Below are 16,370 nucleotides of genomic sequence, written 5' to 3' on the forward strand. Positions count from 1 at the left end.
TGTCCTGGTCTGTCCTGTCCCTGTCCTGGTCTGTCCTGTCCCTGTCCTGGTCTCTCCTTGTTTCTGCCCTGGCCTCTGCCTGACTCTGTCCTTGGCCTCGGGGTCCAGGCTATCAGGGCGTCTGGGGCGCTCAGAGAGCCTGCGGGTGAGTGACCGCCGCCGGCCTTCCCGGGGCAGCCTCGGGGCTAAGGGCCGGGGTGGGGGCCGCTCCCGGAGCGACGTGGACATGGACCCCGGCTCCGCCACGGCCGTGCTTGGCCCTACCCGACGAGCCACGTACGTCACTTCCCCCTCATTAACTGAGGAAGCCTAGGTAGTTGGGAGGCGGTGGGTTGATGGTAGACTCTCAAGGAAGTAGTTAGCCAGTGACTTGGGTTGCTGAGGGCCACTGAAGGGTTGGGAGGTGGGACACTGCTGTCTAGAGATCTGGGGATTGATTGGTTTGTGTCATGAGTCACCTAGGGACATCAAATGTTGAGGACACTGAGGGGTTGTAACTAAGGAGCAAGAGCTCCCTGGGGTGCTCAAGGCTGGGGCCTAACAAGGCTTCTGTCCACAGCCCTGAGCCTGGAGATGATGGGGAGCCAGGACGGTCAGGCCTGGAACTGGAACCAGAGGAACCTCCCGGCTGGAGGGAACTCGTACCCCCAGACACCCTGCTCAGCCTGCCCAAAAGCCAAGTGAAGAGGCAAGAGGTCATCAGCGGTGAGTTCCACCCTGAGCCCTGCAGCAGCAGGGATGCCATGCTGTCTAAGGCAGAGGACAGCTGGATGCACAGCTGCAGAAGAGACGCAGAAAAGCCAGGGCCGCTGGCAGAGCCATGCTTCCAAAGATGGTGCAGCAGTGCTGATGTCAGGAGCCAGGCACAACCACTGTCATCCCTGGGGATGGCCTGGGGAGGGTCAGGAGGCCAACGGGAAAGACAATCGGAGGTTCAAGGCCAAGGTCCACGAAGTGGCTTCGTGGGTAAAAGCCAGGTCCCATCCACATGATGGGAGAGAGCCATCTCCACAGGTTGTCCTCTGACCTCCACATGGGTGCCATGGTATGTACATGAATATGCATGCGTTTGCACACGCATACTGTGTATGTATGTGTAAATGTAATTTTTTTAAATAAGGATATTCACTTCAATCTTAGCCCTTGGGAGGCAGTATCAGGCAGATCTCTGTAAGCTCCAGACTAGATGAGACTACATAGCAAGTTCCAGGACTACATCAAGAGATTCTGTCTCTTTTTTTTTGGGGGGGGGGGTTTGAGACAGGATTTCTCTGTGGCTTTGGGGCCGGAGGTTTTTTTTCTTTAAAAAAAAAAAAAAAAAAAAAAAAAAAAAAAAAAAAAAAAAAAGGAAAAAAGAGCCAGAAAACAATATGAAGCTATTCCCCCTCTGCTCCTCTTAGGCATTTCCGTTTCAGTTTATTTGTTTCTGGTTTTGTTTCTTTGAGATAGGGATTCTCTGTGTAGCTCTGGCTGTCCTGGAGTTAGCTCTGTAGAGCCTTGAACTCAGAGATCCAGCTGCTTCCTGAATGCTGGATTAAAGGGGTGTGCCACCATGCCCAACCCTTTTCAACTTTTTCATTTTTTTTTTTTTTTTTGGTTTTTCGAGACAGGGTTTCTCTGTGGCTTTGGAGCCTGTCCTGGAACTAGCTCTTGTAGACCAGGCTGGTCTCGAACTCACAGAGATCCGCCTGCCTCTGCCTCCCGAGTGCTGGGATTAAAGGCGTGCGCCACCACCGCCCGGCTCAACTTTTTCATTTGTATTTGACTTAATTTGCTTATTTTTATCTGTATGGGTATTTTGTCTACATGTGGGTGCCTGGTGTCCCTGGGTCCCCTGGGGCTTTAGTTACAGATGGTTGTGAGCAGCCCAGTTGTGTGTGGGCTAGAAGTCTGCAAGAGGAGCCAGTATGCTCAGCTTTTGAGCCATCACTCCAGTCTTTCAGCTAGAGTCTCACGTAAACCAGGCTGATTTCCAACTTCCTGTGTAGCTCAGGGTGGCCTTGAACTCCTAATTCTCCTGTCTCAGCCTCCTAAGTGCTGGGATTACAGTTGGGTGCCATCGAGCCTGGCTCTGGCTTTTGTTTTGTGAAACAGGGTCTCACCCTGTAGCCCAGGTTGGCTGGCCTGGAACTCAAGATGCTTTTCTCCCAGCCTCCTGAGTAGCTGGGCCTACAGGACTGCACCATTAGGCCTGGCTTGGCTGTGGAGCTCTCAAAGTGTGGTGGCCACAGCCGAGGACTGTGCTGTGTTTCATTTACATTTTGTAGCCACAGTGGAAATAGCAGCATGTGGCTAGTGACACCCCCCCCCCCATTAGCTTACACAGCTGCCCTTTACCAGGAATAGTGTTCAGGGCAGTGAGATGGGGACGCACGCTGCACTTGCAGCACTTGAGAGCTGGAGGTAGTAGGGCCAGGTTTCTGGGTAATCCTCAGCTGCAAAGCCAGTGCAAGACCAGACCAGACCTCAGGAAACACACACACACACACACACACACACACACACACACACACACACACACACATATACCTTCTGTCTGTCTCTCTCTCACACATATACACACACCACATACACACACTCTCACTTCTCTCTCACATACACACACTGTCTCTCTCACACACTCTTTTACAGACACACACACTCTCATTTCTCTTACACACACTGTCTCACACACACTTTCTTCTCTTACACTCATGCACATACACACTCTGTCTCTCCCAACACACTTCTCTTGCACACACTGTCTCACACACACACACACACACACACACACACACACACACACACACAATCATCATCATCACAGTGCATTTAGTCTTAGCAGACTTGTGTGCCCCTGAAACTCACTGAGGTACCCAGTGACTGGTTGGTTGTGGAGGAGTGGGGTTGCCCCTGGACCTGAAGCTACAACCTGTATTAGAGGAATCACTGTGTGATGCTGTATTCCCAACACCTGGGAGGCTGACGTAGAAGGTACTTGAGTTCCAGGCCAGCCTGTACCACATGAGAGTCCCTGTCAATAGGTAGATAGCTGTGTGTCTGTATGCGTGTGTATGTCTGTCTGTCTGTCCTCAGTGGCTACATGAGGCAGTAGTGACTCTATCCAGAGTATTTTCTTACCTCAGCAACTTCTCAGGATCCTTCCGCAACCTCCCCATTCTCCCAGCCTGCCTTCGAACCTTCCCCTACAGTTTGTGTCCTCCCTAGTAATACTTCCTGGTTTTGGGCCCACAGAGCTGCTGGTGACCGAGGCAGCTCACGTGCGCATGCTGCGGGTGCTCCATGACCTCTTCTACCAGCCCATGGCAGACGGGGGCTTCTTCCCTCTGGAGGAACTGCAGAACATCTTCCCAAGCTTGGATGAACTCATTGAGGTGCACTGTGAGTGCCGGCCACAACCCCTCCTGATCCACACCCTCCATTGGCTCCCTCTTCTGGGCCTCCTCCATTGAGTACCTGCCAGACTACTTCTAGGGATCAAACACTTCTGACCCCTACAACACACACCCCAGAGGTGCACACACACATGTGTATGCCAGCTCACCAGCCCCAAAAATCAGACACAGACTGCAGCCTGAGCCAGCAGCAGCTCCAAGCAGGTATTTCGGTCTCCTAAGCGCCAACCAAGCACGTCCTGTGTCCCCCACAGCCCTGTTCCTCGATCGCTTGATGAAGCGGAGACAAGAGAGCGGCTACCTCATCGAGGAGATTGGCGATGTGCTGCTGGCCCGGGTGAGGGTGCCCCTGCATGGCCCCAGACACTGCCTCTTAGTGTCCTCCCCACAGCCCCCAGCCATCTGGGCCCCCGGCCTGTCCCAGTTTAGTTTCCATGACTATAGAAGACGGTTTTGACAGCCCCCTCTGAGACCTTCCCTTGCCTGAATCTCCCTGCAGTTCGATGGTGCTGAGGGCTCGTGGTTCCAGAAGATCTCCTCCCGCTTCTGCAGCCGCCAGTCATTCGCCTTAGAGCAGCTCAAAGTCAAGCAGCGCAAGGAGCCTCGGTTCTGTGCCTTTGTGCAGGTGAGGTGGGACACGGGCCCCAGGTTTGATCAAGACACATCGCACAAACATCATGGTATTCTGCGTGTGAGGGAGGAGGGCTAGAGCTGAACTCTGGGGTCTCAGGAGAGAAAGGCATGGCCCTGGGCCACCTCAGTGCTGTTTGCTCCCCAGGAAGCTGAGAGCCGCCCTCGGTGCAGACGGCTGCAGTTAAAGGACATGATCCCCACTGAGATGCAGCGGCTGACCAAGTACCCACTGCTGCTGCAGAGCATCGGGCAGAACACAGGTACCCCAGGCCTTCCTCTGACTATGAACACTGAGCCAGGACATGACACGGTGGGGGTTTACACCTCTGGCCTTGCCTGCAGAAGAGCCTGCGGAACGGGAGAAAGTGGAGCGCGCGGCAGATTGCTGCCGGGAGATTCTGCACCATGTCAACCAAGCCGTTCGTGACATGGAGGATCTGCTGGTGAGCCCGGGCATGGCGAAGGACATACTTTCAGCTTGCTCAGAGATCAGACATAGCCTTTGCTCCCTTGGCGTCAGTGTCCAAGGGTCATTTATATCTTGGGATTGCTGGGAGACTCATCTGGACCTCAGCTTGTCCCTCGGACGTTGGCCTTGCTTCGTTGCTTACTCACCCACCTTGGATCACTGAGGGCAGTGCCTGTGCCTGGTTTAGCCCTCTGGAACCCTTCCTTTCTCTAATCTAGAGACTCAAGGATTACCAGAGGCGCCTGGATTTGACTCACCTACGGCAGAGCAGTGACCCCATGCTGAGCGAGTTCAAGGTGAACCCAGTGGCCTTTGCCTCTCCTCAGTTCACCTTGGCCCTGCTGCCCACAGGTTCCTGCATATAGTGCAGCTGAGAATGCACCCAGGGAACCTCTGTCCCCACCTCCTTCTCAGATGTGTGTCCACGGTGACCCGGACTTCACCCCCTGGTCTTTCGCTGTTCTGCCTGCTACCTTGCCCTCCATTTTCCTGTCTCCTGCCACTTAGCTGACTGTGGTGACCCTGACATCACTCCCTGGTCTTTGGCTGTTCTGTTTGCTGCCTTCCTCTCCCTTCTGTATCCCTTCCTGCCACTTAACTGACCATGGCTCCTTCCTGCCTTAGAACCTGGACATAACTAAGAAGAAGTTGGTCCATGAAGGTCCACTGACATGGCGGGTAACCAGAGACAAGGCTATAGGTGAGTGCTCCCTCCAGCCAGGAGAAGGAGGGGTGGGGTTGGTGGTCATAGAGGTCAGGTGTGATCCTGGTGCCGTGATCACCTAAAGAGGTCCACGTGCTATTGCTGGACGACCTGCTCCTGCTGCTTCAGCGCCAGGATGAGAAGCTGCTGCTCAAATCACACAGCCGGACGCTCACACCCACGCCTGATGGCAAGACCATGCTGCGGCCTGTGCTCCGGCTCACCTCTGCCATGACCCGAGAGGTGGCCACTGGTAAGCTGGGGCAGGTTGTCTGAGTGGAACGGGCCAGAGACTGAGAAAGGTCCACGTGAGGCAGAAATGGGCAGGACTAAGTAAGAGTGACAAATGTGGTGGCTTGAGTTTGAAATCAACCTATTAAAAATAGAGCTGGGCTTGGTGGTGCCGGCTTTAATCCCAGCATTCAGGAGGCAGAGGCAGATCTCTGAGTTCAAGGCCAGCCTGGTCTATAGAGTGAGTTCCAGGACAGCCAGGAATACATAGAGAAACCTTGTGTCGGAAAAGGAAGAAAGAAACTAAAAAATAAAAATAGAGGGAACTGGCCGGGCGGTGGTGGCGCACGCCTTTAATCCCAGCACTCGGGAGGCAGAGGCAGGCGGATCTCTGTGAGTTCAAGACCAGCCTGGTCTACAGAGCTAGTTCCAGGACAGGATCCAAAAAGTCACAGAGAAACCCTGTCTCGAAAAACCCCCAAAAAAAAAAAAAATAGAGGGAACTGCCTACATTTACAGAGAAGCATGGTCTGCCTCATGGAGATTTTTCACAACATTGTCATGTACTTGGGACATAAGGTGGAACCCCGGGCAGAGAGTTTAGCAAGCATTGCTGGTTGTGCTGGTGCCACTGATGGTGGGTGGAGCTGGGGGAGAGGTCTCTGCAGGTCAAGGCTGCCTAAGCACTCCAGCCTGGTGTGATGGGCCATGGAAGACCTCGGTATTAGCAGGACAGTGACTGGGAACTGTATTGCATAAGGAAAAAGTAGTAGACAGTATCCCAAGAGGGGTCCATATGGGACCTCAGCACCAGGCCCTGTCTCTCCCCTCCCTATGCAGATCACAAAGCTTTCTACGTCATTTTTACCTGGGACCAGGAGGCCCAAATATATGAGCTGGTGGCACAGACATCATCAGAGCGCAAGAAGTGAGAGTCCTCAGGGATGGTGTGAAGGTGTATGTCCTGCACGGGGTTCAGGTGTGCTGAATGCCTCTGGTCTTGGCCTGTCTCCCCAGCTGGTGTACTCTTATCACTGAGACTGCCGGATCCCTAAAGGTCCCTGCCCCTGCCTCCCGCCCCAAGCCCCGGCCCAGCCCTAGCAGGTAAGGAGAGCTAGAGACCATGTCCCTGTGCATCTACAGAACTTGCGCCCCAGCCTGTCTCTGTGCACACACATGCATAAGCATGTATACATGTACGTGTGTATTGACTCCATCATGGCCTCCTCCTGTCTCTAGGCCTCTGTCTCCTATTATTCAGGCCTCCTCCTCCAGCTATTTGTCCCCCGACCCCTGCCACTCCCTGGGGACCGGGATATAGGGTTGGTCACCCGTCACTTCCCTCCCTAGCACCCGAGAACCTCTGCTCAGCAGCTCAGAGAATGGCACTGGAGGCCGAGAGATGCCTCCAGCTGATGGTAAGTCCAAAGGTCTGGCGGGGGAGGTCACTGGAAACCAGGCAGGATCTGAGCCTCCCTCTTTGTCTGCCTCCCCAGCCCGGACAGAGCGCATTCTCAGCGATCTCCTGCCCTTCTGCAGACCAGGCCCAGAGGGCCAGCTTGCTGCCACAGCCCTGCAGAAAGGTAGGTAGGCCAGCTCTGCACCCTCCAGGTCCAGGACCTAGCCGAACGGTGCCTCAGTTTGAACTAGAGAAAAGCTCCGTCTTTCGGATTTCTTTGTCCACGAATCAAGAAACTCTGCCCTAGCCGGGCGGTGGTGGCACACACCTTTAATCCCAGCACTCGGGAGGCAGAGGCAGGTGGATCTCTGGGAGTTCGAGGCCATCCTGGTCTACAAGAGCTAGTTCCGGGACAGGCACCAAAGCTACAGAGAAACCCTGTCTCAGAAAAAACAAAAACCACGAAACTCTGCCCTGCCCACAGCATCCTGGGTGGCCCACGTTGATCTTTGATCTTTCTTCTTCAGCTACTCTCCTACCCTGGATGCTGAGTTCAGTTTCTCCAACCTCAGGTCCCCTGTCCCATCCTAACCCTTTTGAGTGATATCTACTTCCATCCCTCAGTTCCCAGCTGACCCTTATCTCCAGTTCTCTGCACACAGCCAGAATCCCAAGCCCTCTGCCTTCATGACCCTGTCCCCCTTTGCCTTGGCCAGTGCTGTCCCTGAAACAGCTCCTGTTGCCTGCCAAGGAAGATGGTGGACTGGGGCCTCCCCAGGATGGGGATGGAGTGCCTGGTGCTGGTCCCCCAGGTCTAGCACAGATTCAGGAGAACTTGCTCAGCCTAGAGGAGATTGTCAAGCAGCTGGAGGTATGCTTGGAACCAGGGGACTTGGGGCAGGCCGCGGAAGGAAAGGCATTCCTCATCTGTGGTCCTCTCCAGGAGTTAGAGGAAGAATTTTGTCGCCTGAGACCCCTCCTGTCTCAGCTTAGCGGAACTTTGTCACCTAGCCTGGCTGTACCTGAGCGCTCTGTTCAGACAAGTGAGTCGGGAACTGGGGCCAGGGCACTGTTCTGAGGGGCTGGAGGGAGGCAGGATACCCTGTCCCGCTGTCCCATCTGCCTCAGTCCATCCCTCCCTACCACTACTTTCTCAACCCCTTTCCTCCATCTCTCTTGTCTGCTTCTTGTACCCCTCAGGCCTTTCATGAAGAGAGGATGCGAGGGTCTCCCACCCCCCTCGGCTGCCACAGCATCTCACACCCCAGAGGCCTTGAGGAGAGGGAGACTGGCCACACTTGATAGGGGACCTGCTGGAGTCCCTGCCTCCCACACTGGCCTCTGCCTTTCTCCCTCCTGCCTTCGCTTCAGGGGCTCAGGGCTTTACCCCCAGAGTACCACCATAATCCCAATTTTCCAGGCCATCTCAGTATTGCCTATGGGAGGGTTACCCCTCCATCCCCCACCCCAAGTGCCTTTGCTCTGTTTTTATACCCTGAATGGAGGTTTATTTTTAATATATATTATCTAAGGAGATGTCTGTGTGTGTGAGAGCGATGGGGCCCCATGTCTGGTCTGATCCACATCACCTCCGTGACTCTTGGCTCCTTTCCAGCTGCCCATTTATTTATTCACTTGTCTGACATTTTTAATTACTATATTGTGGGTGGGGCGCACATGGGTGCCAAGTCAGGACAACCTGTTGGTTCTCCGTCCTCCATCTGGTCTCCAGGCTTGACAACAAGCACCTGTACCTTAACCATCTTGTCCCCATTCACTTGTAACAGTGACTCCACACATACAGTGGATATGAGGTGTGCACCCCCCCTTCCCAGTTTGGAGCCCCATGATCATCCAAAATGCCAGCCAGGTAGCCCACAGCTCACACTCTTGTTCTTTTATTGTTGTAGTAAACTCTGGAAGTGGCTGTGGGGTTTCAAGGGGAGCCACTGGGGAGGGGGCCCCTCCTGGGCGGGGGTTGGAGGCGGGGTTATTGCTCTGAGCTCCCTGTCCCCAGGGGGACCTGTATGGGAGAATTTCAAGAGGGGGCCGGCACTGGATTGGGGACACTGCCACACAAACACGCAGGTCACAGCACATAGGAGGTCGGGGAGGCTGGGCGCCATATTGCACTTTGAGAGTGGGGCCAGTTGGTTTTCCCCCTCAAATTGGAACCTGGGGGAGACTGGAGGCCATCATGTCCCTTTCCACTCTGTGGAGAAGGTGTGACCTCCACTCAGGTTTTGGAGGAGATGGCCAGGAGGTGCCAAAGGCTGGTCCTGGGCCTTGGGCTGGTGTTAAGGGCAGAGCAGACTGCCCTGGTCACCAGCGGAATCCACCCTGCACCCACTCAGCTGCCACTCCCCCCTTTGCCTGTCTTGGTCTTGGGGGACGCGGGTAGACCCTCATCGCCTTCACTGTCAGAGCTGCAGCCGCTGACGTCGGTGATCTCCAGCTCAGAGTCGCTGTCCTCCTTCCCACCTTGTGTGGCCTCTGGACCTCCCGCCCCCGGCAGTGCCAGACGAGGGGCCACTGCCAGCCCCGAGGGGCGCTCAGGGCCCAGGCCCTCCCCTGTTGCAGCAAGCAGGGGTGCAGCCATGGGACCTCCCCCTGCTCCTGCAGAGGGCAAGTGGCCCAGGGAACCCAAAGGGTTAGGGTAGAAGTGAGGTGGGTAGAGAGAGGTGGGCAACTTGGGGAAGGGGCCCGTGAGGTATGGGTTAAAGTTCCAGGGGTACTCAGGGAAGGCGCGGCCGTAAGGACCCAACAGGCTGGGGGGCTTGGAGTAGCCGGTGGCACCTGGGGGGATGACATAGGGAACAAGTCAGGCTGGCCCACTGGACAAGCTTGCACCAGGGTGGACCTCCCCAGTGTACTTCCACTCGGGCTTTCCCCCTCTCCTCCATTTCATCTCTCCATTCTTCTACCTATTCCTTTCACTTGCCTCCCCCCAAAACCCTGCCAAGTAGCCAGCTCCCTCACAAGCTGCTCAGCAGCAGCGTCTCTGCCTTGATTGGTGTTGTGAGATGTTCCAATTATGTAAGCCAAGTTGGCTTCCAGCTTGTGATCTGCCTGCCTCAGCCTCCTGAATGCTGGGTTCTGTGTAGTCCAGCTTGGCACTGAGCTTGACCTTCCAGTTCCGGTGCCCCTAGCCTCTGGGTTGCTGGTGTGTGCGCCACACCCAGCTGCTTCAGCGTTGGTAACCTGAGGCTTTGTATAAGCTCTGAGCTACATTGTCACCCCCTGCCCTGGTCTTTAAACACATGCAACCACACAGAAACTCCATAGACACCCCAGCCTGAGCATCCCTCTGTCTCGTCCCCTGCAGTCCTCTCTTTCCATGTGAGCAGATTCCCACCCCTAACCCCAGGCCCTTACCAGAACCCAGGAATGGGAAGGGACCATCCAAACGTAGTTTATCAGTCTCTGGGGCGAATAGGGGTGTCCGGCCCCCTGGCTCTCCTAGGCGTGGGGTAGAGAACAGGTTCTGCAGGGTCTAGAGAGGAGAGTAGGGAAGGCGGTACTGCTTAGCCCTCTGTGGGGAGAGTCATGTTGTAGGGGACACCCCACTAAGATCCAACCCTAAGATGGCAGTATCCAAACTCACCTCAGGGGTCAGGGGTGGAGCATCTGGCCCAGGTGCCCCCCCAAAGGGTCCAGGCGTCAACAAGAGTGGGGAGCCAGTAGCAGCAGCAGCCATGTCCAGCAGCGGATAATTGACAAGCACAACTTTGCTGAAGTTGAATTTGTACGTGAACCTCTTCCCTTTGGTCTTGTGGAGAATGCGCTTGTTGTAGTAGTAACTGTGGGAGAGAGGATGGGGTTCTGGGGAGGGGCAAGGGAGGGTGAGCCAGTAGCTGGGCTCAAGTTCTTCTTGTTGCCACCCCCACCCAACTTCCACTCACAAGTACTGGGATCCAATGGAATTCAGTCCTAGGATACAGAGAGAGCACCCCCACCTTTTAGGGGGACCAGAAGGGACAGTGAAGCAAGAAGAGAGCATGATGGGAGCCTGGCCCACAGCCCCTCCTCACCGCAGGGCCCTGCTCAGCTTGTCATAATTCATGTGGGGCTTGCATTTGCGAATGCCCCAGAGGCGGGCCACCTCATCAGGGTCCTTGATGACAAATTCCCCGTAGTCCCCCTGCCAGGCGATGACGCCCTGATACTCCTCCTTCTGCAGCAGCTCCAGGATGAAGTGCCACAGCTGGATCTGCCTTGAGCCAGGGGAGGACTCCGGCTTGTAGGCCCAGTCTGGGAAGGCAAACCCTAGAGACACAAGACAGGGAAGCCTTAGGGCCAGGAAGCTGAGATAGGGTGCACAGCTGAGATGTTCAGTCTCTGAGGAGCATCTCCAGGGGCCTGTGTGTCACTCTTCAGACCTCCCCTGCTTGAGTCTGCTCCCTAAGTTACCTAAACAGCTGGAAGGAGCCCCTAGGCTTGTGCTAACACGCCTTGTGCAATTGCCCCAGGTTCAGCCAAGGAAAGGGAGAATGGAATTGAGGGGGGACATATTTCCTGCATCCATGGCTGTCTTGTGGGGGTGCCAAGAGGGTACACCCTCACAGTGATCACCCTTAACGCTGCTACACTGTTAGAAAACCTTTGATATTTCCTGCGTCCTGATAGCTCTTGCAACTGGGCCATTCCTTGAGGCCCCATTGGAGCACACATACAGCCTGTATTCATGTATGTATCTATATCCCTTTAATGTGTCCCCTCCCACATCCATGCGCCCATCTTCAAGCTTTCCAATGTGAGGTTGTGTGAGCAGGCAGGCACAGACCTATAGGTTCCCATGGTGACAGCAGATCTTGCAATGTTATCCCATAGGACACAGTCTCACCCAAGTGCCACAGTCCTGCCTGGGGCCACTAAGGCCAACACCAGATAGATACAGGCTGCCTAAGATATAAGGACCCAAACCCAGCATTGCGCACCCATTGCAACAATCACCATTATTCACTAAAGTGAACACTCCCTGACAAGTGTATGACAAAGAAAGACACATGAGCCCAACAGCCCAGCTAACACCTGGTGTGATAGACAATGAAGCAATGATACCAAAGCCCCCACATAGACAGCTGGACACATGCAGGGTAACAGTAATAACAGAACAACTTCCCTTCCCATGACCACATCCAGGCATGTGTATGTCAGCACTCCCATGGCCCACTTGGCATTACTTCACCCTGGAAGGAGCATCTACTATCCATATGCTCCTAGAAGCCAGGAGCAAGCAGAGATCTTGCCCACCCCTGGTCATCCCAATCTAGAAGGCTTTGGGTCCCAGTGTCCACAGCAACTCCTATGTCATCCTCCATCTCCTACCTGCCGAGAGTTGGCATGACCCAGGTGTGAACACATGGTTAAATCTGATCTCTAGCAAGCTGAGAGCAGTGCAAGAGAAACGGGAGCAGGCTCGGGGAAGCCGCCGCAGAGCAGAGCGGGGTATGAAAGGGACTGTGTTGAGCTGGGAGACCTGTGTCCTTGGATCTAGTGCTGTGCAGCCAGGGGGACGTTCCTTGCCCTCTCTGGATTGAGGTCCCAGAGGCAGGCAAGGTGCAGAAGAGTCCCACCCAGGCTGCCGAAGGACAGGCAGTTCTTGGCCACTCCCTATGGGAGAGGGATTTTAATCAGGGTCAGTCTCATCTCAGATGCCATGATCTAGATGGACACTGGCCTAGCCTTATTCCTAGTACCCTTTCTCGGGAAAGCCACTGCGTCACAAACATGTTTGCACAACCAAAAGACAAGAAGGGATCCAATGAAGAGGGGACCTGCTACAGAAAGCAGACACAGACAATCCCCAGAACCAAGGAGTGGGAGGCACACAGAGACACAGCCCAAAAACCAAGCCCAGATCCCGATATACAGGCCCAGGGCCATCTACCCACACACTCCAAAATGTACCTCAGCTACCTGCTGAGGATGCCCCAGACTACCAGAGACAGGCACAGCTCCTTTCCCCACCAAGGCAGAGGCACAGTACACGAGCCGGCAGATGCCAAATGTATACATGCATGACCCCTAGATGTCGAGCCCAGAGTCGCTCCTGTGGCCTCCGGGGTCCATTCTATGGAGCAGGCACAAGTTCACACAAAGACAGCCTCCTGGAGACACTTGCCCTCTGTGACCCCCTCAGGAACACTGAAGTGCAATGCCTGCAAACACGCCACAATGAAATTCCCGGCAACCAGCCAAACGGTTGGTTCTCAAAGACTCGCTCCTATTAGTGACGCCTGCATGCCCAAGCAGGTCCTGTTCCCCTGAGCACCACACACATCTCCTTGCATCCTCTCTTTAGGCTGAATCCCCTTGTGCCTATCCTAGAGGTGTAGGCTCTGCCCTCAGCACAGTAGGTCCTGAGTAAGTGCAGGCTAGGTGTACATGGCAGAGAAATACCAGATCTCAGTTCCCTTGGTCCTCATTCCATCCTCCAAAAGACCCTCAACCCTTGTGTCCCAGCAAGCAGGTGGCAGGGAGAGAGAGGGCCCTGAAGTTTCTGGTCAAGTTCCTCAAGAAAGGGTTTGTAGTCAGGGGACTGATGGAGACCCAGACAGACAGGTTCACAGGTACATAAGACAGATGAGGAAAAGGGAATATACAGGAGGGGGTGCAGCCCCTGGGAGGGGGAAGGGCTGATGGACAGGACAGTTACAGTTACCAGGGGTCCAGAGAGCAGGCAGGGCAGGCGGGGCGAAGAGAAGGTCTGAGACGCAGCTACAGTCCATGGCAGAGCGAGCCCTGCAGAAGCCGGGACAGACAGGACAGCGAGAGAGAACCGGGTCAGCCAGCGGGTGCTGCGGGTCTCCCCCATCCCAGGCTCTAGCCTGCTATCAGCCCACCCAGCTGCCCTCGGTCCCCACTCTCTCCCTTCCGGCAGCCCGGCTCCCTAACTAGAGCCACCGTCCTTCCGTCCTCCTTGCCTCCCCCTCTCTCTGGTCCTCTTCACTCTAGCCCAGTGAGGGATTCACCAGTCGCAGGCTCTCAACACCCTCCACTCACCCTGATGCCCCAGGCCCACTTCCTGCTATCCTGCCTCCCGCCTGACCTCTGGGGGAGTAAGGGGTTGGTCCCTGGGTCTTGGGATCTTCCTGTCTCCCTGTGCCTGTGGCTCTCTCCAGCTACTTCAGATTAATCACACAGAAACACAAACTCGCCCCCACCTGGCTGGCCCCCGGCAGCTCCCTCTGTGCCTCACGCTGCAGCAGTGGCCAGCTCAGAGAGAGCAGAGCTGGGTACCTGCTAGCCTGGCAGGGAGGAGCAGACCCAGCCCTTCCCTTTCTTCCCCAGGTAGACACTAACCCCCACACCCCTAGTTTGTCCTCTGAGCCCACAGACCCTCCCGTTTCAAACCTGTCGCTCACCAAAGGTTCTCCATCCATCCTTTCCCTCTAGATTGGCCCTCTAGGCACCCCTCTAGGAGCTCCAACCCCCCCAGCCCTTCCCCCAGACCAGTAGTCTTTTTCCTTCCTCCCAAAGCAGAGCTACCCAAGACAGCTGACGATCAACAGAACCCATGGACCCCTGCCTCAAACCTGCTGTTCAAAGATTCTCCAGCCATTCCTTCGAAGACCAGCCAGCCTCCCTCTCAGATGCTCCCTCCCAGCAGAGTCCCCCCACCACACACACTTGTCCACTCAGATTGGTATCCTCCCACAGATACCCTTGCCCTCACCCTAGACTCCCCCTCAGACGCCAGTCCCCTCAGATTGGCATCCCCACTTAGATACCCCTTCCTCAACTGGTATCTGCCCTCGGACACCACTTCCCCTAGCATTGCCCCTGCTTAGGACAGCCTCTTCCCTTGGATCTGCCTCCTCCCTGCACACACCCCTTGAATTCCCACTCCTTCAGATACCTCACCCCTTTCTTAGCACTGCCCCCTCCCGTGAGCTCTGTCTGCCCTTCAGACACCTTCACCCTTAGTCCTCTGCCCCCCACTGCAGATAACCTTAGACAAATCCTTTAGCCATCCCGCCTGCACTCAGAGATCCCCACGCACCCCCCAGACACCCACCCACTAGGTCTCCTCACACCCGCACTTCTACACCCACACACCTCACCCCTACCATATCACCATAATAAGCCCCACCTCAGCCCTGGGGTCTCCTGGGGTCTCCCCTGCCCATCCCTCCCATACTCCATCTCTCTGGGAGCCCTTCTCTATCTCTGCTTCTCCCTCTCCTCATTTTCTCCCTGCACTTGGCCTCCTCTCCCCTCCACCTGGAGTGTCTTCCTGCATCTCTCCCCAACTCTTTTCCCCCATTTCTCTGCCCCTGTACCCCCCTCCCACGGCTGTCTCCTGGTCCCCTACCCCTATTTCCTTCTCCACCCCCACTTCATCCACCTCCCCACACATATCTCTCTCTCTCTCTCTCTCTCTCTCTCTCTCTCTCTCTCTCTCTCTCTCATCTACCTCCCCCTCCTCCTCTCTGCTCCCTTCCTCTCAGCCCCGCCCATCCCATCTCTCTGCCGCGTGTCTCCACCATCTCCCTATCTCTCTCCCTACACTCACCCCTCATCTAACTCCCCCCTCCTGTTCTGGCTGTCTCTCTGTGTCCCCCCTCCTCCCTTCCCCACCCCCACCCCCCATTGGCCCCTCTCATTTCCGTGTTGGTTTTGATTTCTCTTCCCAACGCTTTCAACTCCCCGCCGCCTCCTCCGGACACGTTATAACGAGGAGCCGTGGGATCGGCGCTCCGGGCCCTGCTCCCACGCTCCCCCCGTCGTCTCTCACACACGTCTCTCCCTTGTTGCGGTCTCTGCCGCCACTTTTTCTCCATATCTCCTGTGTTTAGTCTCTGTCCTGTGTGTGTCAGCACCTCCCCCCCTCCCCCCGCCAGGACGCGGCTGGCCCCTCCAGCTGGGTCCCACCCATGACCAGGGTTTCTCAGGATCTTCACGTCTCTCTGTCCCTGGGTCTCTGGGTCTTTAGTCTCCACACGGCTCCTTTCTCCATTTCTGGGTCTCCACATCTCTGCCTCGCTGTCTGAGTCTCTGTTTCTTGCGAAGTCCCCATCTCCATGTCTCTATCTCCAGGTCTCTCTTTCAGTCCCAGTGTCCCTCTCTTGGGACCCCTTTGATCTCGCCATGCCCCTGGCACCCCCCTGGCCCCATTGATTGCTGATCGACCCATGGAGGAAGTAGGGCCTGCGGCCTGGGGCTATAGGACCAGGCAGGAGTTTTGCAGAGCCACTGGACAGATGGACAGAAGGCCCCAGACCCAGTGGCTGAGGAGGGGGAGCAGCCGCATCGTGTGCCCCTCCCCACCGGCCGGCACGGTGCGGATGGGGACTCCGGGCAAGCTTTAATTTTTAATTTTATTTTGCTTCCTCCACCCCCCTCACCCCCATCTCTAGCGCCCGCAGCCATGGCACCGAATGTGTGAGCTGAGCGGCTGAGGCAGCCTGTTGGAGAGGGGCTGGGCGGGCAGGGGCTGCCTCCCTCTGCTCTTGCCAAGCACAATCACACAGACCCACACCTACTGCAAGCACACAGCTCACATCACACAGGCCAACACAGTCACATACACTACCA

General features: G+C 55.8%; 2 protein-coding genes across 5 annotated transcripts in view; one reads left to right on the forward strand and one right to left on the reverse strand.

Moving 5' to 3' along the window:
- The window catches only part of Arhgef1 (Rho guanine nucleotide exchange factor 1), a 21,688-nt gene extending 13,322 nt beyond the window's left edge, over positions 1-8,366 (forward strand). For 3 of the 4 annotated variants that reach the window (XM_026786308.1, XM_026786310.1, XM_026786309.1), the window contains 17 exons: positions 109-276; positions 560-705; positions 3,235-3,381; positions 3,650-3,732; positions 3,895-4,020; positions 4,174-4,288; positions 4,371-4,471; positions 4,716-4,793; positions 5,122-5,197; positions 5,286-5,453; positions 6,272-6,359; positions 6,449-6,535; positions 6,782-6,849; positions 6,928-7,014; positions 7,547-7,701; positions 7,774-7,873; positions 8,031-8,366. In XM_026786308.1, coding sequence (XP_026642109.1) covers positions 109-276; positions 560-705; positions 3,235-3,381; positions 3,650-3,732; positions 3,895-4,020; positions 4,174-4,288; positions 4,371-4,471; positions 4,716-4,793; positions 5,122-5,197; positions 5,286-5,453; positions 6,272-6,359; positions 6,449-6,535; positions 6,782-6,849; positions 6,928-7,014; positions 7,547-7,701; positions 7,774-7,873; positions 8,031-8,041 — 1,804 coding nt within the window. In that variant the 3' untranslated portion in view covers positions 8,042-8,366. The remainder of the gene's footprint in view (positions 1-108; positions 277-559; positions 706-3,234; positions 3,382-3,649; positions 3,733-3,894; positions 4,021-4,173; positions 4,289-4,370; positions 4,472-4,715; positions 4,794-5,121; positions 5,198-5,285; positions 5,454-6,271; positions 6,360-6,448; positions 6,536-6,781; positions 6,850-6,927; positions 7,015-7,546; positions 7,702-7,773; positions 7,874-8,030) is intronic. The other variant, XM_026786311.1, reaches the window with a different exon arrangement.
- A 378-nt stretch (positions 8,367-8,744) lies between these two features.
- The window catches only part of LOC101984118 (ETS domain-containing transcription factor ERF), a 16,506-nt gene continuing 8,880 nt past the window's right edge, over positions 8,745-16,370 (reverse strand). The window contains exons 2-6 of the mRNA XM_026786412.1: positions 13,495-13,574; positions 10,862-11,096; positions 10,435-10,630; positions 10,206-10,323; positions 8,745-9,626 (exon numbers count right to left, since the gene is read on the reverse strand). Of these exons, the coding sequence (XP_026642213.1) occupies positions 9,181-9,626; positions 10,206-10,323; positions 10,435-10,630; positions 10,862-11,096; positions 13,495-13,561 (1,062 nt within the window). The 5' untranslated portion in view covers positions 13,562-13,574 and the 3' untranslated portion in view covers positions 8,745-9,180. The remainder of the gene's footprint in view (positions 9,627-10,205; positions 10,324-10,434; positions 10,631-10,861; positions 11,097-13,494; positions 13,575-16,370) is intronic.

This window comes from Microtus ochrogaster, linkage group LG4 (genome assembly GCF_000317375.1).
Source record: "Microtus ochrogaster isolate Prairie Vole_2 linkage group LG4, MicOch1.0, whole genome shotgun sequence".
In the NCBI taxonomy this organism is placed as follows: Eukaryota; Metazoa; Chordata; class Mammalia; order Rodentia; family Cricetidae; genus Microtus; species Microtus ochrogaster.